Raw genomic sequence first — 27317 nt, 5'->3', positions numbered from 1 at the left:
GAGAACGTTCTTCCTCTTTGACAAACTCCTCCTCATCACCAAGAAACGAGAAGAGACCTACGCCTACAAGGCACACATACTGGTAACACACACACACACACACACACACACACACACACACACACACTCTTAAATATATTCTACATATAGATCTTGAATGATTGTAACTGTCGCACTTATTTCCGTCTCTCTGCAGTGCTGTAATCTGATGCTGGTCGAGGTCATTCCTAAGGAGCCGCTGAGCTTCAGTGTGTTCCACTATAAAAACCCCAAACTGCAGCACACAGTGCAGGTACACACACACACACACACACACACACACACACACACACACACACACAGACAGGCATGTTGGGGCTCCTGTGTACAGGGTGTGGTGTTACTGGGCCAAAGTTCAGGGCTCCGATCCATCCATCAAAACACCTCCCTCAGGCACGACATTCCAGTGTGTGCGTGTGTGTGCGTGTGTGTGTGTGCGTGTGTGTGTGTGCGTGTGTGTGTGTGCGTGTGTGTGTGTGTGTGCGTGTGTGTATAAACCCACCCTGAGGTCAGCTCTGTTACAGCGGACCTGCAGGTCTGAACTTGACAGCTTAAAAACATCAGTGTGAGTGTGAAATCTGTCACGTTAGAAAACTGATATATGAGCATGGCTTTCAATTTCTGTCATTAATTAATATTTATTATTAAATAATATTACAAGTTTGTAACAAACATCTGGTTTTGGTTGACTTGCTGGGTGTGTGTTGTATTTTCAGGCCATTTCGTATGGTGTTATTTTTTGGTCAAAAGTCAGTGATTCATTTTCATTAATTTTGTGAATCACATTAAAAAAAAAAAATCTTAATTAGATTCGTAAAAGTGACCTAATTTCCAGATCTAAAGTAATTGAGTGTTAGTCATATTACAAGTCCCAGTTTATAAATTTACTCAAGTTTATGTCGCAGAAACTAAAATTGACGTGCTTAAAATTAATTTAAAATTAATTATAAAGTAAAATGCATTCACTTTACTTTTTAAGTATTAAAATCCTAACCAATTTAATTATTCATTTACTTAAAGTAAATAATTTAAATATTGTATTACATAAATTATGTAAAATTTAAATGTGATTTTACATAATTTTACATAAATTACAATTACTAATTAATTAAACCTTTATTGATATTTTTAAAAATAATTTTATGTTGTCTTAGCACTGAATTTCTTTGTGCATTCTCTGTATGTCAGCATATAAATATAATATATAGAGTACGGTCACTTTTTATGTTACGTACTGTACATGTGCAATATAAATATAAATCCTGAAGGTTCACGTAAACGCTGTTTATCTTCCGTTTGTAGGCCAAGTCCCAGCAGGACAAGCGAACGTGGATCCAGCACCTGAAGAGGCTCATTCTCGAGAACCATCCGGCAAAAATCCCAGCCAAGGTCAGGACACGTAACAAAACACTCGCACAAAACATTCACGTATTTTGTTTTGTCCATCCTGGTACCATATCATCTCGAGATCCAAACTTATGAAGCTAATATTAGCCACAATGCCACCAACCAGGAACTTTAGCTTCAGAACGAGCTTTCTCTAAAACGGTTTGTGCTCATGAGTGGTGTCAGTTTAGAGCAATAAACTACACTCCTGGGCAAAAAAATGGGACAAGCACAAAATGGCAAATAAGCTAGAAACAGGGAAAATCACTTCTATAGTCTTCTTGTACGCAAAGGTAAAATCATGATAATGATTAAAATGTTTGATGTAAAATTCAAACTAACACGTCTGGGTGTACAAAGTTTTCCAAAATTATCTTCTGGGATTTTTTTTGTTCTTAAAAGATTAGTTGTAATAAGACTATAGAAGTGAATGTCCCCGTTTCTAGCTTTTCCCCAAACAGCAAAAGGAAACCAGCAAATGGAGGCACAGGAGCTCTCAGGAGTGCATCTGTTTCATTCCTGCTCATTTCCTGACCAATGATTTGTTCTTAAGACCATTAAAAGCTTAATATTTTTGCCATTTTTTTTGGCCTGTTGGCCTGTTTTTTTGTTTTTTTTTTGCCCAGGAGTGTATAAACTTTTAAAATTAATTTAAAGTATGAAAGAAAAGTACAAGATTTTAGTTCCCGATGGTAAATTAGTGCCACTTTCACCAAGGAACCAAGGAACGTAGGATGACATTTGCTTGCGCTAGCTAATAACAGCTTTATTACTAATCTCTCAAATGTTAGCACGATAATAAAAAACTAGCATGATAATAACTCTGTCCTTACACATTAGCTCAATATTAATAGCTAGCTCTCACCAAACAAATACAAACTGCCGTGATAAACACTAAGTGTACGCAGCAGCAGATAGATCACAGATCAGCTTCTTGAAGCTGCCTGGTGCTAAAAATGTACCTTATGATTTTACAAATATGCAATTGTTGTGAAACGTAGTAATGTTTGAAAATGTAGGGAGTAGAAAGGAAAGAGATTTGTGCTAAAAGTAAGTAAAAGTCAAGACTTAAGTACAAGAACAATATAATTGTACTTTTTTATTTTTACCAAGTTGTTAATATGGTTACATAAATAACTTGTTTGGGGCTACTGATGTAACAACACTTTTAATGTACCACTTTTGCAGATATATAAATATATTAAACAATATAAAGAGAGAGACTTTTTGCCTTGTATCTGGTAATTGAAAGTAGAACTAAATCCAAGCCAAGAGTTGAGCAGTTAAGACCTTGTTCAAGGTCAGGGGCTCTCAGGCAGCCCTGGGATTTAAACTCACAACCTTCCAGTCTTCAGTTCAGAACTTTACTGTAATTGTTGAGAATTTGGGCAAAGGTGTCATTAACATAGTTTTAGTGCAGAGCTTTTCACTTCTCACTGCTCACCCAGTTGATGTGACCTGATTCCTGAAATAAATTTAGGGCTTCAAAAGAAGCTCTTCTAAATGAATTTGTCCCCTGACGTAAACGATGTCCTCTAAAACTAAAAAAAAAAAAAAGTACATCATGCCCTCAAAACCGCATCACAGGGGCTAGTTTCCAGGCTACAGACTAATCTTAGCATTAGACCGATGAGTATTTTTAACAGTGAATCACTTTGACCCTGTAAATGGGAAGAAATTAAAAGTAACCGGATGTTATTTCTTTTTGCAGGCCAAGCAGGCCATTCTGGACATGGATGTGCGTAAGTATAACCTTGACTATTCCTACTATTGTAATAATTCTGCAGTTGTTCCTGCATCATTAGTTTTCTAGCACCAGTGCTATAGACAAACATCACAAAACTAACCTTCCATTGGGGTTCATCTGTTCAATTGGATGTTCGGTTGGATGGATGGTTGGACGGATGGATGGTTGGACAGATGGATGGATGTATTTTTTTTTGTAGTGTAACGTTTGTTCATCTTCAATCCCTGTAGACCAGTGTAGCCCTGAGGGCCAGAACAGAATCAACCTTAAAGAAGGTCCTTCCCCCAGAAGAGCACGCAGGAAGACAGGTATGATTCACAGGAAGTTGAATAACCAGCTTTCTTTCCATTATGAATTTAGTCTAAATAACTTTTATCCTTTGCCTCTTTTCCCAGAACCCTTGTCCAAACTGCTCAAAAACAAACATGCAAGTAAGTAGGACTCCAAATGTGAAAACTGTAAAGCTTATGGTATCTTGGCATCTGACATGTTTATTGAGTGAATTCTATTTTCTAATTTTTTTTAACAGTATCCAGTCCAGATATTCAGAAGGTATGTTCCCTTTTCTCTTTTTTGAAACATGTATAAAATGATAAAACTCAAGCTTTTGGCAAAAAGTATAATAAAATTATCAAATAGAAGCAAGGAGTGTGATTTATTATCTTTTGTTTTCTGGATCCCTTACAGAGAAGCAGTTTTGGCGCAACCCTTCTGTCTCCTGTAGTCCACTTGGGCACCATTGGTCGATCCCGCAGTCTTGTTAGCCAATCACAGGAGTCACTGGACCCTGGTGACCATGGCGACCACAGTGACATAGATGAGGGGTTACATCCACAGGATGCTGATGATGAAGATGACAGTGGATTGGTGAGTCCTACTTCGACCTGTAATCTTCAACCCTCAAAACAGGTGGATTATGTGTAGCCTTAATCTTTTAAAAATAAACAGTAAATATGGCTTGTTTATAATTTGCCCCCTAAGTGATCTGGACCGACCAATTGTCCCAAAAGTAACATGCTAATTTTAAAAATGTTGTGATTGTTGCAGTATGATCAATAGCTTTGATATCTGTTTTTGTTTTACCCATTTTGGGGGTTTTTACTGGAAATCCAGCCCTAATCTTGTGCAAAATCTTGTGGATGCTTAGAGCTCTGGAGGTAAGCTACGTGTACCTGGAAAGAATAGCAGGAAAAGGCTGAACGCCCAGGTGTCGGTGGACAGCATCGACCATTGGAAGAACCACAGCCTTGACCATATTGATCTACAGGTGAGATAAACACAACCAAGAACCACACAAAAAAATTTAAATTCATAATTAATAAAAACATTAATCTCTGGTTCTTCTTTCCCAGACGGCCAAAGAGTCTCTGCAGAAAGAGACAGTGCACACACCCATTTTACGGGTGACCTGTCCTCCTGAAACACGGGCTGATGATCACTTTTCCCAGTTGCTGGGCACAAGCAGTGGACGTTCTGTTCCAAACATATGGGCAGACCACAGAGTGCGTCGAGCCATGTTCCCTACTCGTCAAAAGACTGTCCAAATCGATGACGATGAAGACATTTATCAGATGTTTGTGCCCACTGAGAACGATACAAGTGGGCACGATGCAGAAAGCGATCATGACACAATTGACGATCGTCCTGGACGACCGTGCAGCTGGCATGTGGAACAGACACAGTCGGTGCAGTTAGACCTCCCGGCCAACAGGGGTAAAGTGTTACGCAGGGCAAGTAGTGTTGGAGAGCAACAAAGTGAGCGACAAAGTCCTACAAAGAGAGCTGTCCTGAAAGAGGAAGTACACGATAATACAGAGTCATCGAGTAACGAGATATCCGGATCTTCCTCAGCGGAACAGCTAACGATTGACGATATTGAGAATGTTTACGATAATATTAGCTATGAAGAACTGCAGGCCATGGGACTGATTCGGAAGGATCCGGAGGTTAACCCGTCCTCTTCAGAGATGAAACCAGTTGTACCTCCACAAATCTTAGTTTCTCCAGTTGAAATGGAGAGCTCATCTGAAAGCAACAGGTCCTCAGGCCAGGAGGGGGCACCATTTGAATCTTCCTATGTGCAGACACCAGAGGAAGAGGAAAATGTCTATGATACCATTGTGTTCCGTGAATTGCCACCTCCTGTCACTGAGGCAGGAAGAGGAACTGAACAAGCAGCCAAACAGGATAATGCGCAATCACCCAAGACGGACGTGACAGTTATCCAGAACATAGGAACCGTTGTTTTTGATGAAAGACCAAATCTGGATTACAGCAAAGTAGCAAATCGACCCCTTCCTGAGATTCCCACTGTTTCAGTTACAGATATGGACATACCATTAACTTTGGATAAACCTTCCAAGCAGTCTGTAGCTGATCACATGTCGGAGCAAGTTGACGAGATATGGAATGATCTGGAAAACTACATCCGGAATAATGAGAAGAAAGCAGACAAGCTTCCTGCTGCATTTCCTGTCAATAGACCAGAATCACCACGTAAGATGTGTGATTCTCAAGGTAAAATTGAAAGTTCTTCAGACAAATTACACAGCTCTCCAACAAAGGCTGTCAAATCTCAGCCAAAATCACAAGACTCCCAAGACAAGACACGAAAATCGCATCAATCTCCCAGCAAAAAATGTAATTCTGGACGCAAAACTAGTGACTCTCATGTCAAAACAGATGGTGCTAAGAAGGTGAAGAAAAGCGCATCGTCACCCTGTTCTCCAGCCTTCCACCCTATTCCAACTTTCAAATTCCCAGTGCTCAGCGTTCCCAAACTTGTGCGAGAGCCTACGTTTGAGATAGATGAGCCTGAATCCCCTCCATCTACACCTCCTTCTACACCTTCTATTCCCCAGGTCCCCACCACTGCTCCCCAGGTCCCCACCACTGCTGCCCAGGTCCCCACCACTGCTCCCCAGGTCCCCACCACTGCTCCCCAGGTCCCCACTACTGCTCCCCAGGTCCCTGCTGCCCAGGTCCCCACCACTGCTGCCCAGGTCTCCACCACTGCTGCCCAGGTCCCCACCACTGCTGCCCAGGTCCCCACCACTGCTCCCCAGGTCCCCACTACTGCTCCCCAGGTCCCCACCACTGCTCCCCAGGTCCCCACCACTGCTCCCCAGGTCTCCACCCCTGCTCCCCAGGTCTCCACCCCTGCTCCCCAGGTCTCCACCACTGCTCCCCAAGTCTCCAACCCTGCTTCCCAAGTCTCCACCTCAGTTCCACAAGTCCAAGTCTCCAGCCCTGTCAGCCAGGTCTCAAGCCCTTTCCCCCAAGTCTCGAGCCCTGTTCCACAAGTCCAAGTCTCAAGCCCTTTCCCCCAGGTCTCAAGCCCTGTCAGCCAAGTCTCAAGCCCTATTCCCCAAGTCCAAGTCTCCAGCAATGTCAGTCAAGTCTCAAGCCCTTCCCCCCAAGTCTCAAGCCCTTCCCCCCAAGTCTCAAGCCCTATACCCCAAGTCCAATTCTCCAGTCCTATTCCCGAAATCCAAGTCTCCAGCCCTGAACCCCCACCCGGCACAGTCAAGAGCATCCGGAACAAACTAGCCAGGCTTAGCAGTGGAAGCTTCCGCATGGATGATGAGGACCCTCCTACACAGAAAGACCCCGAGCTACAAGCACTATTTAGTGGTCTGGACCCTTCATTACTTCCTTTGGCATCCTCTGGTCTTCTCCTGGGTGCAGATGCTGGAGACCAGCTGCTGGATCTAGGGGAGAAAGGTAGAAACAGAGTTTTCCTCATGGCCAGACAGTACAGCCAGAAGATCAAAAAGGCTAATCAGCTGTTGAAGATGAAGAGCATGGACCACGAGCCCAGCTGCGCAAGACTCAGGACCAACAAGGCGAAAGATTTAGCCGCCATTCTGGAAGAGAAGAAGCAAGGCGGAGCAGCTATAGGTGAGCTATCAGGATGTCTTTGGGTATTCTTTGGGTATTATTCTCCCTGTGTGCTTGTATAGTTACTTTTTATGTCCCATGGTCTTGATTAACCCACAGATCAAGCAGTAAGAATAAACTAGAATAAAAGCTTCAATTTTAGTTTGTCACTTACTTCAGTGGCTTATAGTATCTGTTTTTCCCTGAATCTGTTCTCTCTCTCTCTCTCTCTCTCTCTCTCTCTCTCTAATCTTCCAGGAGCAAGGATAGCTGAGTATTCCCAGTTATATGAGCATGTGATGTTTAAGGAGCCTCCTACTACTCCTCCAGTGCTGAAATCTTCAGTCAGCGTGTCAGGACCTCACCCATTTTCCTCACGCTCAGGCTTGGCTTCCTCCCCATCCCTGCCTGAGAGTGCCTTCCCAGAGACTGACTGGTTGAACTGCACCTACAGCAATGGCGAACTTGCTGGCTTTGTGTCCTGGCCTGATGAAGTCGGAGGGCGCTCTTCGACCCCTCAGAGAAAGTTGTCCCCTGCAATGTCCATCCCTGCCTTTAAGAACCTTCCGCCACCTCCAAGCACTCCGTCCAATCAGCGCTGGAGTGCCTGTGTGACTCCGGCCAGCAAAGACGACTCTGAACACATTTACAGCACACTGGGGCAGCGTAGTTTTAAAACTCCGCCCTATACCCGCTGTCAGTCCTCATCCTCGTTGGCTGAGCAGCAAGAGAAAGAGAACGGCGGGAGTATGGGTAATCTGGGACACACCAGTCATCCAGAGGGGGCTGCGATTGCAGGACGTGGCCTCGGACCTCGGCAGCACAGCCTTCCTGAGTGTCCTGCCCAAACGACCTCGGACCTTTCCCAGTCATGTGACCTCACACTAAGGGACTCTCAGCAAGTGCTGGTACTGAACAGACAGTCAAATCTGAATGCAATCAGCGCCACACAGAACTACCTGGCCAATTTCAAAGACAACGGCGACGATGATGATGATTACGTCGAAATCCGCTCTGAGGACGAGAGCGATGGCATAGAAAAGGGCTGTACAGCGAGCCCAGATTCAGCTCTGCACGGCTACATCTGGAATGACCCGAGTGACAGTCAGCAAGCGCTCAATCAGCCCAAAATTGTCCAGTCGCTGCGAGAGAAGTTCCAGTGTCTCGGTTCCAGCAGCTTTGCATAAGGAACAGGCACGACTACCAATGTGCACTCGAGTGCAAAAATAAAGGCAATTGAAAATTACCACGTGGAAAATGTTACACGATGCAAAGCACATTTATGGATTACAGGATTACGACAACAAAATGACGACTGTGCAGTTAGGTTAAATGTTTCGCATCACAGCTTCAATGGATCTAAGTCACTACACTATATGCACTATCACAAATCACTCAAATATGACACTTCGTATTTTTCATTCGTATAATGACTCGCAATGCACTACACACTACTTGCCATTTTGCCATAGGTATAGTTTCAAATAAAAATTTTACTATTTAAATTCCTTTTTTTTTTTAAACACGGTATTGATCTTGACTTGAACTCGCATGATTGGGCTGAGGACCGTCTCTCTGTCTGAAGGTCTCTCAGTCTGAGAGAGTGGATTTTTAAGTGTTAAAGATTTTCCATCAGATTTCAGCTTTGGGGTTTTATGGCTCCCTTGTCACTTAAACTTATTCCCTTATTTTTTAAATTCTGTAGGTGCTCCAACCTGTCCATTGTCGACACTCCAGCATTGCCTTTCTCAAGCCATAACTTAGCAACCATTTTGCTAACAAATCCACTGCAAAACGTTTAAGGTAGCATTTGAAGAATTTTAACGCATTGATCCAATTTAACGTGAATGTAACCACTGATGCTCAGACAATATATTAGTGTCCGTTTGTAAGTGATCAGGCTGCCTCTACAGTTGCTACATAATGAAAATTAGGTTAATATCCACTGTTACTGGTTATGTCTGCATGACCGTTTGTTCTCCAAGGCCAAAAATACATTAAAATCACACATATATTTTACTAGGAATCAATAGGAATCAATATATATTGTATATAAGTCATAGATATATTTTAGATAGTTTGAAAAAGGAGGCCTAGCCATGCTTGCTATTGGTTGTATAAAGTTTTTTTTCTTGATATGTTTCCGTTTGCCTCAGATTTAAACTATAGAGATGACTACTGCAGTAAGCAACAAATATTATTTAGGACTGTCGTAAATAAACAAATAAATAAAGAAGTCATAATTTTAGGCTAATTTTTAATCATTACTGAGAGGACCAGGTTAGCCGCAGGTTACTTACAGGCTCACAGTAAGATCAGGTGTATATTTCACTTAGGCTTTTCTGGTTTAGTTAAATTTTTCCACAATCACTTGATGTCACTGTCAAACACCACACCAGATTTATCACTAGTTAAAAAAAAAAACAAAAAAAAAAAACAACAAAAAACACTGGTTCATCACTCACACATCATTCGTCACTCGGTTGACACTTTTAGAATCTCATTTAAATATTTTGGATTTTTATTTATTTATTTGCTTTCATTACCATCCTGTCGAGATACTCCAAGTCTAACGTAGTGATATTTATTAAAAATCTACCGCTGGTATTTAGCAATAATTTGGTTTAAGTTGTTTACTGTGACTGTTAATTCTTTTCCCCATGAGCACTGAGCAAGAATATTGCCATATTGACACAAATAAATAAAGACTAAATGATTAAAAAACAGTTATTATCAGTGTAAATGTACCAAATTGGCTAAAAATATGAATGAAGTATGTTTATAAGTTCCATGTTTTTTCATTTGTACATGTTGTTTCTTGTTTCACTGGGGACTGTTATCATTCGTTCATCTGGTTTGCACTTTTTTATTTTTATTGTTATTTTTTATTTGTTAAGATGTATATTTTAGGATGTGTCATTGTGTTGCCATAGATTTGCTCTGTCTTAATTTTAAATTAAATGTACTGTACTTTGTTTTTATAAAACTGCCTAGTTGTAACTGCTCAAGGAAACTGATGTATCAGAGGCAATAAATAAATGTTCAGTTCAAACATGTCTGTGGTCATCGTGCCTTTTTTTTTTTATAGTTCGCCTCTCAGTGGGCTCCATTTCTTAACTAAAGAAGAGCCTTCTTGTAAAGATTTGGAGAAGCATCGAGTTTAAAGGCGCTCATTTCCAGAGTTGGCACTTCTGACACTTCCACAGTTTTCTGCACTAATAAAGACTCACAAATGCACTTCATGTTCTCTGTTTTCATGATACACTCAGTAAACTTGAAAAGAAAAGGAAAATAAAAAATTTCTAACATTGTGAAAAACATTTTTTTTTTTTTTTTTTTTTTACAAGTAAAATTTTTTTAAAGAATTTTTTTTGTTTGTTTGTTTTAACAAGTAAAAACCGCTGAAGTAGCAAATTTGTGGTTTCTGTCATGATGGGGTTTTTCAGCTGAAATAAATTTGCTTCTACAGTCAGACTCGGCAACGTGATCAACATTGTGTCTTGTTTAAACAAAATTAAGATTAAAAAAAGAGACAATATTAAGAACACAGTCAGCAGATAGGATGATAACAAATTTTCCAATTAGCAAACTAGTTTCATGTGACATGGAGAGAGAAATTGTGTCAGTACTGACTAGATGTATGTTTGCTAAAGTGAAGCTGGCTTTTTATTTATTTATTTTAAATGAATATACATAATGCTGCTATTTCTTGAGGCAAATAAGATCATGATATATACTCGAAATACAGTATATTATACCGTAATTAATGCCTTAGTATTAATCAGTACCATACTGAAACAGGAATTAGCAAGGCTATAATGTAGCTTTTGGCGCCATCTAGTGTTTGTTACCAGAAAAACGGGGTTGGAAAAAAAAAGTATTTTAGACAGCTCTACTTAAGGTATATATACCTGATGTATATGATGTTTACACACTTTGAAGCTACAATGGAACTGAAAACATGCATGCATTTCCATTTATTTAAGTTTTCAGAATATTTAAAATGTAACATGTATATGTATGGTGCTCCCTTTCCACTGATTTGGGGGCAGGGGGTGCCAATACTTTGTGCAGCGCGACAGAAGGACTAAAATCAGTAATTATACCCGTACAAAGTGACCTGTGTGTTTGATGGACCGAATAGTGGCGTTTAAAATTGTAAAACTAATTTTAAAAATTGATTAGAGTGATAACGAGGTTGTGTATCAGCCAATCCACTAGAGGCGCTACGGAGCTGCGAAATCAAACCGACAACAACATGAAGAAGTTCCTCGTTTTTACTGGGAATTGTAGTTCACGGTACGTGAGGGCGCGTGATAAGTCATGCTTTGACAAAAAATATACATTATCTAAAAGCGCACATACAAGTTTAAGTTGTATTAATTAATGTATTTTATTTTATATACGAGCACGATGCTAATGTAAGATCTTTCCATTATCAGGTTAGGATTATCTCGAACATTCCAGATAACGCTGCTTCCGGTTAGGCTTTACCCATAATGCAGCGCGGCTCCTCCTTTCTTCTCTCGGATCAACATGGCGGGGCTGGAGGGTCCGTTAAACGTGCTGGGGCAGAGGAGCACCGGCGAGTCCGTGCGGACTCAAAACGGTAACTTTTAACCACGCACAGTGATCATATTATTCATTTTAACATTAATGAACGGAAATAAAATATTTAAAAATAACGTTTTAGCTTTAAGCTAGCTAAAAGATAGTCGCATGCCGGCCTCACGTGCAGTTTCATAGAAACGGTTGCTAAGTGCATTGATAAATGTTGATTAAAAATAAAGCGAAGGGATAAATTTGTATTTTGGACATGTTGTGTAGTGGAGGGTTAATTAGTTATTCAGTTAGATAGTTAGATAGTTAGGTAAGCTCAGTGTTTGCCGGCTACGCCCGTTATTTTGAGTAGCGGCTACTTAGCTAGCTTAGTCATGTTCATTTAGGCTTTGTACTGAAGTATCGTCAAATATCGCGATATTTTGCTTCCCGGCGGGGAGGGAAAGGGGGGGGGGTTAAATGAACACATGTATGAACTTCTTTTGCAATAAAGAATTTGTTAGAAATGTAAATGAAGTTATATCTTTTTTTTGGACTGAACGAGGAAGAGAATGAAAGGAGGAAAAAGGTGATGGAAAGGAAGAGAGTAGAAAATACATAATCAGAATAAAAATAAAAGAATAAAAAAGCAAGGAATATACCGTATATTGTGCAGTTTGACAGCAAAACTGATTCAAAATGCTTTTGAAATGTAAAATATTCCCTCTGTTTCATCATAATGTTATTTCCTGATGTTTAGGCGTCTGGGTGCTGCATCACTTCCATCGTTTAAATTAAATATTTCTGCACATTTTGATATAAAATTCTAAGTGGTACGTGTGATTAATAACATGTGATGATTGTGAGAGTTTGCTTTGAGCATAAGTTTGTGTACATGTTGACGACGTGTCATTCCAGAGCGTGTAAGGGAAACGAGAGCATGCTGGCTGTCGTGTGAAATTAAATAAACGTTTGTGTTGCAGTGATGGCCGCGGCGTCCATCGCCAACATCGTGAAGAGCTCGCTGGGTCCCGTAGGACTCGACAAGATGTTGGTGGACGATATCGGAGTGAGTGCTCACGGGGTTTAATAGGATCGTCTTACACTCTTGTATCTTATAAAAAGCCGGTGTGGTCGTAATTAACGTAAACTTACACACAGATGTGTTTTGTGAATTGTTTGTTGTTAGGACGTGACCATCACGAACGACGGCGCCACCATCCTGAAGCTGCTGGAGGTGGAACATCCCGCCGCCAAGGTGCTGTGTGAACTCGCAGACCTGCAGGACAAAGAGGTCGGAGACGGGACGACGTCCGTGGTAAGACGCTCCCCGAGTAGTGCGCTACCTTTTGGGACACGCCCACGGTGCACAAGGTGGTGTTTGTGATGTCATGTCCTGTGTTAGTACCGCCCCCTGTCGCTAATCAGTGGGAGTGGCTATGCTAACAGGACAGAGGAAGCGTATCGGAGTCTGAAGAGGCTGCAGCGTCTCTCCTGCTGTCTCTATATGAACTGATGCAACATTAATCACAACCAAGTTCAAACTAATAACTACTTTATGTATTTAACTGAGCTGTAATATTACACGTGTGTGTGTGTGTGTGTGTGTGTGTGTAGGTGATCATTGCTGCAGAGTTGCTGAAGAGTGCAGATGAACTGGTGAAGCAGAAGATCCACCCCACCTCCATCATCAGCGGATACAGACTCGCCTGCAAGTAAGAACTCACACACACACTCACACACACTCACACACACACACTCACACACACACACACACTCACACACACACACTCACACACACTCGTCTTTTTTCATTTCCTCACTTTTCTAATTTCTCTAATTCCAGTTTTTCCTTTTCTATTTGTCCACTCGTTTTTTCTCATTCTTACATCCATTTGTTTGTCCTTCGCCCTTTTCTTGTTTGTTTCTTGTGTTTATTTTTCCTTGTAGATTAAAAAAAAAATTTCCTGCTCTTTGCTTCTTTTCTTTTCTTTTTTTTTTTGGTTTAGTATTATTTTTGTTTCTTTGATCTTTCTTTAACCTAATTTCCTGCTTTCTTTGATTTTTGGTTTTTAAATCTTATTTATTCCACTTCTTTGTATGTTTTTTTTTTTTTTTTTTTTGAATGTGTTTTATTCATTATTTTGAGATTTCTTTTTATCTAATTTTTGACGTTTTTCTTGTTTTTTATTCAATAAGTATTTCTTAAAATTCTGTTGCATTAATTTGTTTTACTTTACTCTTTTTTCCCATTTCTTGTATTTTTTTTTTCTTAGATTCTCATTTTAATCATATTTCTACATTTTCCTGTTTTTCTGTTTTTTTTAAATATAATTTCTGTCTGTTATTTTTTGTTCTTTAATTTTTTCTTGTCTCTTTTTTCCTTTATTTTCTGTTTTTGTTACTTTCCTATTTCTATCTTCATTTTCTTATTTTGTAATAATTATTTTATTTCTCTTATACTTCTTTCATTATTTAAAAAAAAATTTAAACTTTTTTTTTTTTTCGTATTTCACCCTGGTCTTAATGCATTGTACATTTTATTGATTAATTGCTTCTCTCCCTCTCTCTCTCTCTCTCTCTCTCTCTCTCTCTCTCTCTGTGTGTGTGTGTGTGTGTGTGTGTGTGTGTGTGTGTGTGTGTGTGTGTGTGTGTGTTTCAGGGAGGCTGTGCGCTACATTAATGAGAATCTGACCATCGGAACAGATGATTTGGGCCGAGAGTGTTTGATCAACGCTGCTAAGACCTCCATGTCCTCCAAGATCATCGGAGTGTATCCTCTCTGCTCCTGTGTGTGTTATAACACACACACACACACACACACACACACACACCAGAGTGTAGTGATATATTCTGCTCATCATTAAGTAGTTTTAGGATGCTGATGTGCAGTGTGTGTGTATAAACGCTGTAACCCCTGTTTGACCCTTGACCCCTGACCCTTCAGTGATGCGGATTTCTTTGCTAACATGGTGGTGGACGCCGCCATGGCGGTGAAGTTCGTGGACGCTAAAGGCGTGGCTCGTTACCCCATCAACTCTGTGAACGTGCTGAAGGCTCACGGCCGCAGTCAGAAGGAGAGCATCCTCGTCAACGGTTACGCCCTCAACTGCACCGTCGGCTCGCAAGGTGCGCAATCGTCTCCTCTGTCCCAGCACTAAGGTCTTCCCATTTCAATTGCTGCCACGCTGACCGTGTGTGTGTGCAGTTATACGCGTGGGATAAAGCAGAGCTGACTCAGAGCCTCGTACGCAGATACACACTCACACACACTCTCTTCTGTGTTTGTGTTGTGCTCCGAGTCGCACACACGTCCGTTTATTAACCCTCCTGTTCTCTTCAGGCCAAAATGACTTGGATTTTTAAATGAGTAAATAATTACTTGTCAAGTTCAGGTCGTTTCTGTCCTCGGACTAACAAAGTAAAATAAAAATTTAAAAAAAAGTGTGTTTTTAAATAAGTTGTACATGAGCATTGCTGAGCATTGCATCACATCGGAGTAGATGACATGAGACAATGGGACTATTAACTAATGAAAGATCAGATCTAGAACTCTGAGTTGGTGTTAGGTGATTGTCCCGTGGTGGTTCTGTGTGGAACCCTGTCAGAAAGGTAGAGCACGTTAGAAGCTAAGAACCCTTAAACGTGCAGAGGAACCCTTGAGGAACCGTGTAAGAAAGTAGTGATCATAAGATCATAAGGATTCATCATTTAGGATAAAATGGAATTTTCGTGTGTGTGATTGGGATTATTAACTCTGTGTGTGTGTGTAGGGATGGTGAAGAGGATACAAAATGCCAAGATCGCATGTTTGGACTTCAGCTTGCAGAAAACCAAGATGAAGCTGGGAGTGCAAGTCGTCATCAACGACCCGGAGAAACTCGACCAGATCAGACAGAGGTAGGAGTGTGTGCGCGAGAGTGTGTGCGCGAGAGTGTGTGCGCGAGAGTGTGTGCGCGAGAGTGTGTGCGCGAGAGTGTGTGTGCGCGAGAGTTTCAGATACACAAGAACGTGTGTGTGTTCCCATTTCAATTGCTGCCACACTGACGGTGTGTGTGTGTAGTTATACGCGTGGGATAAATCAGAGTCGACCCAAAGCCTTGTGCGCAGTTACACACACACACACTATTGTGTTTCTGTTGCGTCTTTGGTCCGTACACACACTTTACTTCTTTACACACTGAATTTTAAGATGAATTTCAGCTTTAGCTCTTGTGTATGATTTAACAGTGAAGGTAAAACACAAAGAATCTTCTAGAAACCAGACAGTCATTTGTTGTGTGTTTATTCATCACGTTCTCTCCTGCATGGTGTGTGTGTGTGTGTGTGTGTGTGTGTGTGTGTGTGTGTGTGGTTTGTTGACTTTTGTTGAATGTTTCTCCACTTCAGAGAGTCGGACATCACTAAGGAGCGCATCCAGAAGATCCTGTCGGCGGGGGCGACCGTTGTCCTGACGACCGGCGGGATTGACGACATGTGCCTGAAGTACTTCGTGGATGCCGGAGCCATGGCAGTGCGCCGTGTGCTGAAGAAAGACCTCAAACGCATCGCCAAGGCAACCGGCGGTAAGCCACGCCCACTCAGGAAGTGGTTCTGCTCCATTATTTTTGCTTTTATAAAATCCTTTCCAAAACCTTGCATTTAATATTAGAGAGAAATTTTAAATCTTTATTGTCTAAATCCAAATTTAAGCTTTTTTTTTTTTTTTTTTCCCTCCCTTATAGTTCTTTAAATGTGATTTAAACATTAATAAATTAGTCAGTATTATGGTTTGTAGCTGCTGATGCTGCAGAATAGACGTGTTTTCTGTGGATTCAGTATTTACTTTTCTTTTAGAGAGGTGTAACTGAAGCTTGTGATACTCCTGCGCTTGGTTTCATATATTTACTGTACCTTTATTTTTATTGATGTTTTCAGATTAATAGTTTTCAAATGAGTTATTTAATTTCACTCTGCAAGTCACGACCGAGGATTTATTTATTTATTTATTTCCTTTTCCCGCAGCCACCATCTGCTCGTCTCTGTCCAACCTGGAGGGCGAGGAGTCGTTCGAGGCGGCCATGTTGGGTCAGGCGGAGGAAGTCGTGCAGGAGAGGGTGTGTGACGACGAGCTCATCCTCATCAAGAAGTAAGAGCCAGACGTCTTATTCACACCGTACACGTGTAAATAATCTCTAATGTTTTAGTGATGTAAATTTCACCATTAATCTCACTTTCTGTGTGTGTGTGTGTGTGTGTGTGTGTGTTAGTACGAAGGCTCGCACCTCAGCCTCTATAATCCTGCGTGGAGCGAACGACTTCATGTGTGACGAGATGGAGCGCTCGCTGCACGATGCGCTGTGTGTGGTGAAGAGGGTGCTGGAGTCCAAATCTGTGGTCCCAGGAGGGGGCGCTGTGGAGGCGGCGCTGTCCATCTACCTGGAGAACTACGCCACCAGCATGGTGAGCATCACACCAGCCAGGATTAAATGAAAAATTTAATTCACAATTTGTTAGTTTCATTCTGAATATTTTCATTTGACTCTTTGAATCAGTTCATATTTGACTTTGTTTAATAAAACGCAACAGACATCATGAAAATTCTGTATGTCTGAATATCCATTTATTATAAAAATATCTAGTAGAAGCAAAAGCAGCTGGAATTGTTAATGTTCAGAGTTTTCATTATTTAAGAATTTATTTGTAGTTAAGATAAGAAAAGTCCAGAGGCCTGATTTCATGATTACTCAGCAGCCTGCACGTTTTTGGTAGAAATTGAGATGAATGTGAGTTTAATTTGTCTAATAATTTGTGTGTGTGTGTGTGTGTGTGTGTGTGTGTGTAGGGTTCACGGGAACAGCTGGCAATTGCAGAGTTTGCTCGTTCGTTGCTTGTCATCCCTAAAACGTTGGCGGTGAACGCAGCGCAGGATTCTACCGATCTGGTGGCCAAACTGCGAGCTTTTCACAATGAAGCACAGGTCAACCCCGAGCGCAAAAACCTCAAGTGGTGAGTTACGCAGCACGAAGAATCTATGACTGACTAGAACCTTCTGACTCTTTGAATCAATTCAGTTCTTTTGATATTATTGTATTTGATCACTTGGATCTATTTATAAGTGACTCTTTGAATCTTTCTATTTGATTCACTGAGCATTGTTGTAATTTAACGTTTGGTTCTATTTATACACGACTCTAGAATACTCAAGGAATCAAATAGAAATGGATTGAAAGATTCAAATAAGTTGATCCAAATAGACAAATATGATTCTCTGGGTCAAATACAAATAGATTCAAAGAATCAATACAGAGTTGCTTATAATTGATCCAAATAGAAACCTTTTGTGTTTGACTCTTTGAATCTATTTCTGTTTGTTTCTTTGCATATTATTGTATTTGACTATTTGACTCTGTTTACATGCAGCTCTTTGAATTGACTTTTTCAAACATTAAAAAAAAATTACAGACTAACAATTTCAAAGAGTCATTTCAAAGTTGCATAAAATCAAATACAACAATATTCATATAAGTGAATACAAACCTGTTTGATTCTATTTATATACGACTCTTTAATTGGCTCTTCGAATCTTTGATTCTTTGAGTATTACTATTTAAATGAACTGTTTGAATCTATTCAAAGTATCAGATTCAGAGAGTCGATTTAAAGTGTTTCATATCAGTAGCTCCAAATGTTTAAACACGACAATACGCAAAGAGTCGAATAGAAATAGATCCAAATAGTCTAATCCAAAAAGAAAAAAAACTGTCAAATATTTTTGAGTTTGAATCTTATATATATATTCAAAATATCAAATAGATTCAAAGAGTCGCTTATAAAATGGATCCAAACATTTAAATATGATAGTACGCAAATAATCATTTTTGTGTTTGGCTCTTTAAATCTATTTCTGTGTGATTCACTATTTGGATTTGTTTATATCCAGCTTTTTTAAACATATTCAGATCAAAACTAATAGATTCAAAGAGTCAGTCTATTTAGTTGACTCTTTGAATCTATTTCTGTATGACTCTTCAGATTTTTACTGTTTTAAAGGTTAAACATGTTAAACACATCACTCAGCCTCAGAGGGAGTGATTCTCACAGACACGTTTGGACATTTTTAGATAAATATGATCATTCATAATTTTAAAGAGAGTCTTACAGATACAGGAACGAGCCAGTAACATTTTTAATAGATACCAGAATGTCATTGTGAACTTTGTGTGTGTGTTTTATTCTTGTCCTTGTTTGGATTAACACAGAATTTGGACGGCTCTGTGCATTTGTGACGCGTTTGGAAAACACTTCTGCAATGTGAAAACTAAACAGAACTCTGTGTGTGTGTGTGTGTTGTGTGTGTGCAGGATCGGTTTGGATCTGGTGAACGGAAAGCCGAGGGATAACAAGCAGGCGGGTGTGTACGAGCCCACGATGGTCAAAACCAAGAGTCTGAAATTCGCCACCGAGGCGGCCATTACCATCCTGCGCATCGACGACCTCATCAAACTCTTCCCTGAGCCTAAAGAGGGCGGGCCTTCGTACCAGGACGCCGTCCAGTCAGGCTCTCTGGAGGAGTAAAGCCCCGCCCACTCCGTATTTATTAACATCCCACCATGTTATAGCGGTTGTAGCTTAGCCCATGCACTTAGCTTGTATTTGTTTTTGCTACTGCAGCAACACGGCTTGCTGATAAATGACACGTAATGACCTGTAATTCACTTTCTCTGATCTGTTTAAAGAAATAAACAGGAAGTGGTGTGTACCACTGATTTGTCTGTTCACATGATTCATTTATCTAAATAAAGAGAAGCTATATACCAGGCTGAAAATAACCAAAAGCACCTTTTCTTTTTTTTTTTTTTGCCCTACTCTGAAATTAAAATCTATTCTTTAGCACCGTTTCTCGATACGTTTACGATAATATGGTTACTGTAAACAAAATATGTGCTACTTAGGCAGCATTTCTGATCTAGGAACAAAGAAAGTGTTTCATTTGAAAGATGACGTCCTGTAACGTGTATCTTCAGAGAAGGCAATCCCATAATTCTTTTCACCAGCCAGCCATGGGATTCTATGAAATTAAAAAAGATTTAAAAGCAAGAAAAGAAAAGAGGAAGGACTGAACTGTCCCTTCTGTGCAACTTGGTAATAATATTGTGAACAGTGACAAAATGTTAATTATCATTTTGTTCCTAAATGCATTAAAATAATAATGAGTTTTGAGATTAGCACCAAAAAAATGTTAACTGGTCTTCCTTTTTTCGACAGGAAGTAGATGATCTATGATGCATGCTGTGTTCAAATTCACACACCCTACACTGAAGAATCAAGGGCACTATGTAGCACACGAATAAACAGGAAGCTTGGTGCGTTCGAGTCACGTCGAAAAGATCAAATTTACGAACGAATTACGAGTAAGAAACTCTGGATTTATTTATTTATTTTTTTCTTTTCTTTAGAGCTCAGAGTTTCTGTTGGGGGCGTGTCAGTAAGAAAACGTGGTGGACTCGATGGAAGCGGCGTCTGTAGCTGACGGCAAATTTGTTGCAATTGAATGTTTAATAATTAAAATTGAATGTTGTCTTTGTCAGGTTTTTTAACAATAAAACAAGTTAACTGCCTGCACAAAGTACGATAGCGTTGTACACTTATGATATAATATGTAACAAAGTTTACAGTGGCTTCATAAATTGATTAAAAATGATTTTTTTTTCATTTTCTAGAAGTAGAGTTTAAAAAAAACCTTTGCTTTAGTTTTTTATCTTTTTTGTAGTTAGAGAAGAGAAGGTACGCCGCCATCTTGCTCCGACCAAAGTGACCTGAACGCACCCACTGATTCTGAAATCTTTGTGTAAAATCATTGTGTTCCCTTTACCTGTGTGCTACATAGGACACTCTTGATTTAAAAAAAAAAAAAAACATTTACAATGTCCCTTTACCCCAAATGTAGTCGATCTGATCTGTCTAGTGTCTGAAATTTGCTTCTTTAGTTTAGCACTGAAGCTAAGATGCTGATATAGTTAACAAAGAAGCTACTCTGTCTATCTCTACTAAAGATCTTTATCCTCAGATGCGTCGATGTGGTTTAGGACACAGTGGCACTTCCTGTTCTCTATAAACATGAGCTAAACTGTACGCTGTAGCCGTGTCATGTTGGTATTATTTGGCACAAGACAACCTGAAGCGGAAATGTTTGAATTCAGAAATGACGTTTTGATGTTTTTCATGCACCCGATGCTCCGCCTCCTAAAGTCTCTTCTTCCATTTTTGCGTCAAAAAGTAAACAGGAACTAATTGTAGGTAGGAACTAAAGTTGTGAGAAGGGGAACTGAAGAAATGCCGTAGGATTGTTCTGAGGAATCATTTGAGCCGATCATTTGGTTTTATTGCTTTAATGCGTCATACCTAATTTGCATAAAATTGAGAAAATCTCAAATCAAATGCTGCTGTGGCTCCGTGTAGCGACGCAAATAGACAACGAAGGATCGTCTGTCGCTTGCTAGTGTGACCACAGCGTTAAAGCGGAATTGTACCGGAAAGCTGGAAGCAATGCAGACGATGACGTAGTTCTACTTCAGATTTAAACGTAGAAATGCGCACTACAGGATAACAACGTGATTTCATTTTGATCAAGTGTATGAAGGTTTGGCCATGGATTTTACGAAAAAGTGAACGATTGTAGGTTTTCAAGATTCTAGTACCAAACTAAAGAACCAAATCCAGACGTGTCAGATGGACTGCATTTGGGATAAAGTGGAATAATGCATGAATTCTGTTTTTCACCTGGATGAAATTTTGGAATTCGAGACATTACAAGTGTCACTTGAAGGTGGTCTCAGTCTGAGGCGCACTGCTTAGCATCTCCGTGGATCCAAAGGCAAATCTGGGCGAGCTTCGCCGGCGTGAATCTCACCGCTACGTTGTAGTCTCTGTGTGTGCCGTTCCCTTCCTTCACGCTCCTGTGTCCCGAAAACACGCCAATCACTTTCCTGTTCCACTTCCCCTTCGCCTTCGTAGGTGTCTTACGGAGTCTCACGTACACTCCTGCACCACTCGAGCCTCTCTGTGCGTCACAGTGCTGGTACATCAGATCGCCGGACTCCTGCGTCACCGAGCAGAACCTGTACACCACCTTCCCTGCGTGGTCATCGTCAAAACCGGAGAAGTGGATCCGTGTGACATGCGGGACCACGCCCAAATCCATGTGCTTTATCCGGGGTCTGCGCTTCAGCTCCAGGAGGGCGTAGTCGTAATCGAGCGTCACCTCGTTACCCACATCGCTCATCCAGCCTTGCGGTACGTACGTTTGCTTGACACGTGTCCAACGGAGCGCTGGCTGCTCGGAAGTCTTGAAGGATTTCCGTTTACTCCGATTCTTCCTTTTCTTTCCTTTTCTCTTCTTCTGTTTCCTCTTGCTTTCTCCCTTCATTTTATTTCTCCTCCTCCCAGTATTTCTCCGTAGCTTCATCGCACCCACATGCAGCCTCTTTAACCCCCTTCGGTATCCACGACCGTCGTGAACGCAGTGTGCCGCCGTCAGCACGTGTTTGGGTGACACTAAAATCCCAGAGCATCCCGTCGAAAGCTTCACTGATGCCGAGAACGGGAAGTTGGTGACGAAGCGCTTGTCCGTGATCACAAAGCGCCCGTCTGTGCCGTACACCTGCCGTTTCCTGCGTGAGAGAACGGCGAGAGAAGAGGACGAGGTGTTCCTCACATCCTGCAGCTCCACTTCCGTCAGAGTCCGAGTTCCGTTCTCATAAAACGTCTCGTAGGCGAGAAGACGCTCCAGTTCCGTGGTTCCAGGTTCTGGAAGGTTCCTCTGGCACTCAATTCCACACACTGCATCTGGTTCTTCAGAATCTCGGTCACTGAATTGGGGACTCGGGAGTTGCACCGTGTTCCTGTCCACAAGCAGAGGCACGTTATTGTCACTCCAGCTGTGGAGTTCCTTCGTTACTGCAAATGAAAATGGAACCAAGAGAGATGCAGTGAGCAGGAGAGGAAGAGGTAGATGAAACATTGTTCTTCCTCTTCTCCTGAAACAGAAAGAGAGAAACCATGAGAAGAACACGAAGCATGAGCTCCACATTAATGACTATAAGAGGCAGGTTTCCACCACAGGACACTGTTGAAGAACCCTCTTAAGAACTTTAGAAACCAGAGCCAGGTTTTGTTGATCCAGGAACTCCTGGGGGCGGAGCTCAGTGTACTGAAACTCAAACTTCAGTGAAGGTCCAGTGGCCTCTTAGTGCCATTTTAAAAACCTGTGTTTGTCTAAAACGTTTTGAATATCACGAATGTTTTGTCTACACGCTTCTTTTCACATTGCCTACAGCACAAAACAGACTCAAAGTGTCAAATTGTGCTTTTTGTAAAAATAAAAGACAATAAAGTTAACATTTTACATTTACATTTATGGCATTTGGCAGACGCCCTTATCCAGAGCAACTTAGAGAAGTGCTTTGAAGTCTCTATCAGTAACTCCATCCTGATACTGGTTCACTAGGTCACAGACTAAGAACACCATCAGTGTAAAATCCTTTGTTGTGGAGGTGATTTTTTAAAATTAAAGTACTTCAGGAAGAGGTAAGTCTTTAGACGTTGTTTGAAGACTGCCAGATACTCAGATGTTCAGACATCTAGAGGAAGTTCATTCCACCACCTCGGTGCCAGAACAGAGAAGAGTCTTGATGCAGGTTTTCTTTGTACCCTGAGAGATGGAGAGAGCAGTCGAGCGGTGCTAGATGATCTGAGGGAGTGTGGTGCAGTGCAGGATGTGATAAGAGCTTTGAGGTAAGTGGGCGCTGGTCCGTTTTTGGCTTTGTAGGCCAGCATCAGTGTTTTAAATCTGATGCAGCAGCTACAGGAAGCCTTAGAACTTACAGAACTTAGAAAGGTTGAAAACCAGTCGTGAAGCTGCATTCTGGATCAGTTGCAGAGGTCGAATGGCACTACAACAATTCTAGGGGCAAGAATCTACATCCAACTGAGTCAAGTACAAAGTACACAGAAGTCAGAATCCTACCTTACCAGTAGAGAATAAATTCAAGATAGAACAACTTAAAGCACACGTCATAACTGTGCAACATATAAACCAATAAGAAGAGCACAGAAGTGATCCTCCCCCATGTTGTATTTTTCACTTAAATGTTCTTAAACTGTTGCACACTTGTACTATTTTAATAAATCTACCTCACCCTCAGATGTGTCGATGTGGTTTAGGACACAGTGGCACTTCCTGTTCTCTATAAACGTTAGCTAAACTGTACGCTGTAGCTGAAGACGCCATGTTGGTGTTATTTCGCGCAAGACAACCTGAAGCTGTTTGAATTCAGAAATGACGTTTTACAAACATGCACTCTATGCTCCGCCTCCTAAAGTCTCTAACCCTACATACATGCTAGCAAGCGACAAGTTGGATCAGCAGATTAGCAAAGCGGGTGAACTGTACTAGCGACATACACTCGCCAGAGGCCCCAACGATCTCTGCTACTTCCTTACACACTTTTTTTTTCTTCGTAACGTCTCTAATGAGAGGTCACATATGACAGGATAAGATGACACCATGGTTATACGTTTTAATTCCATTTTTGCGTCAAAAAGTAAACAGGAACTAATTGTAGGTAGGAACTAAAGTTGTTTTACAAGTTGTTTTACACTTTAGTGCTTTAATGCTTTATACCTAATTTGCATAAAATTGAGAAAATCTCAAATCAAATGCTGCTGTGGCTCCGTGTAGCGACGCAAATAGACAACGAAGGATCGTCTGTCGCTTGCTAGTGTGACCACAGCGTTAAAGCCGAATTGTACCGGAAAGCTGGAAGCAATGCAGACGATGACGTAGTTCTACTTCAGAGTTAAACATAGAAATGTGCACTAAAAGATAACAACATGATGTCATTTTGATCAAGTGTATGAAGGTTGGGCAATGAATTTTACGAAAAAGATTGTGACTTAGCAGGACTCGTAGTTCTGGTACCAAACTAAAGAACCAAATCCAGACATGTGGCTGATGGACTGCATTTTGGATGAAGTGGAATAATGCATAAATTAACCTCCTTCAGTATCCACGACCGTCGATTGTGTTATTTTCAACAACAGTCTCGGCGTGGAAATGCAGAACAGGAACTCGTCCAGGAACTCGCTCAGGAACTGCGTGGTTCTCTTTAAGAGTTCCCTAAAAGGTTACGGAACGCTGGTGGAAACACATCTGAAGAGCTGAGAGCTCAGATCGGCACGTCTGCTCGGCTCCGTGCCGCAGGATCAGATTTGACCCGAGTTATAAATGACTTTGAATTAAAGTGTGCTGGACTGGTGTTCATAACGACGTTTCGCGTTTCTGTGCTTAATCATTTACAGAAGTAGACGCCACGATGAGCACTGCGTGATAAAATACCTAAAAGCCGTGAGACTGTAAGACAGTTGAACAGATGATGACAGCCAGTAATGTCACAGTTTATCCGCAGTCCCAGAACAGTAACGCTCAGAACATTCCCAGCTAAACAGATTTGCCTTTTGTCATTTTTGTGTTGCTATAATGTCGACTCTTAGGTTCACTAAAGTCCAGTCTGATTTTTTTTAAAACTTTTTATTTTATTTGGATTTAGGGAAAAGTTTCATTGTGAAACCAGGAATTTGGCAGCTGTTTGAGAGACATGCTGTGCAGTCGAGATAAAAATGTGATAATGGATGACAAAGGAAGTAACAGAAGTAAATAGAAGTAACCCCACACACACACACACACACACACACACACACGCACTGCAGGCAGCTGGAGTGAAAGCTGGAGCTTCTCATTTGTATCAAACAATAACAATTTATTGGCTTCTTGCTACTTGACATTTTGGTGAACGTAGTGTAAAAATGATGTGCACTCTAGTGTACATTAAATATGAGTTTTACTGTGAGGTAATCACACAGGTGAAGAACATGTACAGGTGACTTTAACCATGTAGTGCCCTGAAACTGCGCATGTCAACACGTGACATCACGTGAACGATGTGGTCCCATGTAAAAGAATTGTGTGAGAAATCAGAAATGCTGTGTTGCAGTTCGTCTACTTTTACTACGCACGAAGAAGTGAAGAGAAAAGTACGTACTTCTGAGTGTGTAGGAAAAGCGCAAAATGCAGGTACTGGGACGTACTAACTAACACGTCATGTAATGGATGGAAGAGAACGTTGTTGCCTAGTTACGCACACCGTCACCTTAAACAAACGCCTCGTCGCATTTCAGCTTTCTTCATTCATTATTCCTGATATCATTTATACTTTATCATTTAATTTACATTCCCTTGATTTATTTTTCCACATTTCATTTACACCTCTCTAAAACACGTCCTTGAATTCAGCAAAGCAAACTGCCACAAAACTCCTCCACCCTCCCTCGTGCAGGGAATTGTGGGTAATATTAGCTGGAAAAGTGTCCACGGATCCACACTTCGCAAATTTCCCGGAAACAGTCGACCATCCGGGAACCTCTGGGATCCTCATTCCAACATGCTACGATTTGGGATGCACTCATTCTAATCTCGGACACTGTTCAGGACGGATTGCAGGCGAATTGGGACGCAGAATTCACAGCATGTGTGAAAACTGTATAAACAGGTCTGAAAATTCACACATGTTGGGAATAATCTGATTATTGACATGTTAAGGTCATGTGACTTTTCTGTAAGGGAAGTTCTGAGAGCTAAAGTAAAATTACTGCAATTAAATGTGCAATCTTGATAAGATGATATGTGAACAAATAAATATAATAAGTAATAACAAGTTATACTTAATCATTATAATGAACAAATGATATGTTTATGTTATGGGATGATGTGAGGATGAGATGCATCATCCAACTAAATCCAGCAGACATGGACCCTGTAGAGACTCTGCTGCTCTTCCAGACAATAAAGCTGTTTTAATTCAGCACTATCTGCATCATCATCATTTCACATGTCACTAACTCTCTAACCCGTCACACAGCTATACAGGAGGAATAAAAGAAGTCAGAGACGTACCTCAGAGCTGCTCTGAAACGCAGATGTCGGTGGAGATCACGCAACACAGGCGTCGCTGTCAAACGCGAGATTCAGAAGTGAATCGGTTCTTTTGGATCGACTCTTTCTTGCGAATCGATTCGCAAATCACAAACGAATGAATCCGTCGCTTCATAAAAAAAGCTGCAGGATTTAACAGGAAGAAAACTCGTGTTTTAGTGTACAAAAACAACCACCAAGCAACACTCAATATCTCACACACACTTTACTCAACATAAAGAACAAAATCATAATCGAAAGACAAAAAAAAAACAATGTTTTTCCCACTTTAAACGAGAGACAGTCAAGTCTCTGACCCAAGCAGCTTAAATTCTCTTCATTTTCTGCCTCCAAAGCTACAGCGAAGGCAAACAATCTCCTCCTCTTCCTCCTCCTCAGAATCACACCAACTTTTATTTCATCTGCATTACTGATGATAATAAATCTAATCTACAGAGCGAGCTAGGCTAGTCAGTTAGCCTTTACTAGCCAGGACCGCTAAGAGCGTTGCTATGGTTACAGTGTGCACGTCGCCATTTTCTCATACTAGCGCCAATAGCACAGGCATTTTTCTGAATTAAAAACGTGTGTTTTGGTATTTTTGTCCACGACTTCACACTATTACACACAGATAACGTGCAGTTGTGTGTTGATAGCACACTTTCTGTGAGTGAGCTCCAAATGAACCCTGCATTTCCATCTTTAAGCCTGGCTTTC

General features: G+C 40.9%; 3 protein-coding genes across 7 annotated transcripts in view; 2 read left to right on the top strand and 1 right to left on the bottom strand.

Moving 5' to 3' along the window:
- Window positions 1-10105, top strand: part of LOC113530539 (pleckstrin homology domain-containing family G member 1) — a 48580-nt gene extending 38475 nt beyond the window's left edge. For all 5 annotated transcript variants that reach the window (XM_034311834.2, XM_034311833.2, XM_034311832.2 and 2 more), the window contains exons 8-18: window positions 1-82; window positions 197-292; window positions 1342-1428; window positions 3137-3167; window positions 3403-3480; window positions 3568-3603; window positions 3702-3724; window positions 3860-4039; window positions 4320-4439; window positions 4525-7072; window positions 7310-10105. The exon at window positions 1-82 is cut by the window's left edge and continues 101 nt beyond it. In XM_034311834.2, the coding sequence (XP_034167725.2) occupies window positions 1-82; window positions 197-292; window positions 1342-1428; window positions 3137-3167; window positions 3403-3480; window positions 3568-3603; window positions 3702-3724; window positions 3860-4039; window positions 4320-4439; window positions 4525-7072; window positions 7310-8238 (4210 nt within the window). In that variant the 3' untranslated portion in view covers window positions 8239-10105. The remainder of the gene's footprint in view (window positions 83-196; window positions 293-1341; window positions 1429-3136; window positions 3168-3402; window positions 3481-3567; window positions 3604-3701; window positions 3725-3859; window positions 4040-4319; window positions 4440-4524; window positions 7073-7309) is intronic.
- A 1416-nt stretch (window positions 10106-11521) lies between these two features.
- Window positions 11522-19338, top strand: tcp1 (t-complex 1). The gene is made up of 12 exons (XM_026920654.3): window positions 11522-11660; window positions 12574-12659; window positions 12780-12908; window positions 13208-13305; window positions 14253-14363; window positions 14538-14719; window positions 15364-15490; window positions 15980-16155; window positions 16595-16718; window positions 16840-17032; window positions 17415-17578; window positions 18934-19338. Exons 1-12 carry the CDS (start codon window positions 11588-11590, stop codon window positions 19145-19147), a joined length of 1677 nt encoding a protein of 558 aa, XP_026776455.1. The 5' UTR covers window positions 11522-11587; the 3' UTR covers window positions 19148-19338.
- Window positions 19133-27105, bottom strand: LOC113530532 (inactive serine protease 35-like). Its single transcript, XM_026920655.3, has 2 exons — window positions 26583-27105; window positions 19133-22608 (listed from the first exon to the last, which is right to left on the bottom strand). Exon 2 carries the CDS (start codon window positions 22590-22592, stop codon window positions 21405-21407), a length of 1188 nt encoding a protein of 395 aa, XP_026776456.3. The 5' UTR covers window positions 22593-22608; window positions 26583-27105; the 3' UTR covers window positions 19133-21404.
- Between the last annotated feature and the right edge of the window lie 212 nt (window positions 27106-27317).

This window comes from Pangasianodon hypophthalmus, chromosome 16, assembly GCF_027358585.1.
Source record: "Pangasianodon hypophthalmus isolate fPanHyp1 chromosome 16, fPanHyp1.pri, whole genome shotgun sequence".
Classification (NCBI taxonomy): domain Eukaryota; kingdom Metazoa; phylum Chordata; class Actinopteri; order Siluriformes; family Pangasiidae; genus Pangasianodon; species Pangasianodon hypophthalmus.
The sequence above is the reverse complement of the archived record's forward strand: the minus strand, read 5'-3'. Positions and strand labels throughout refer to the sequence as shown.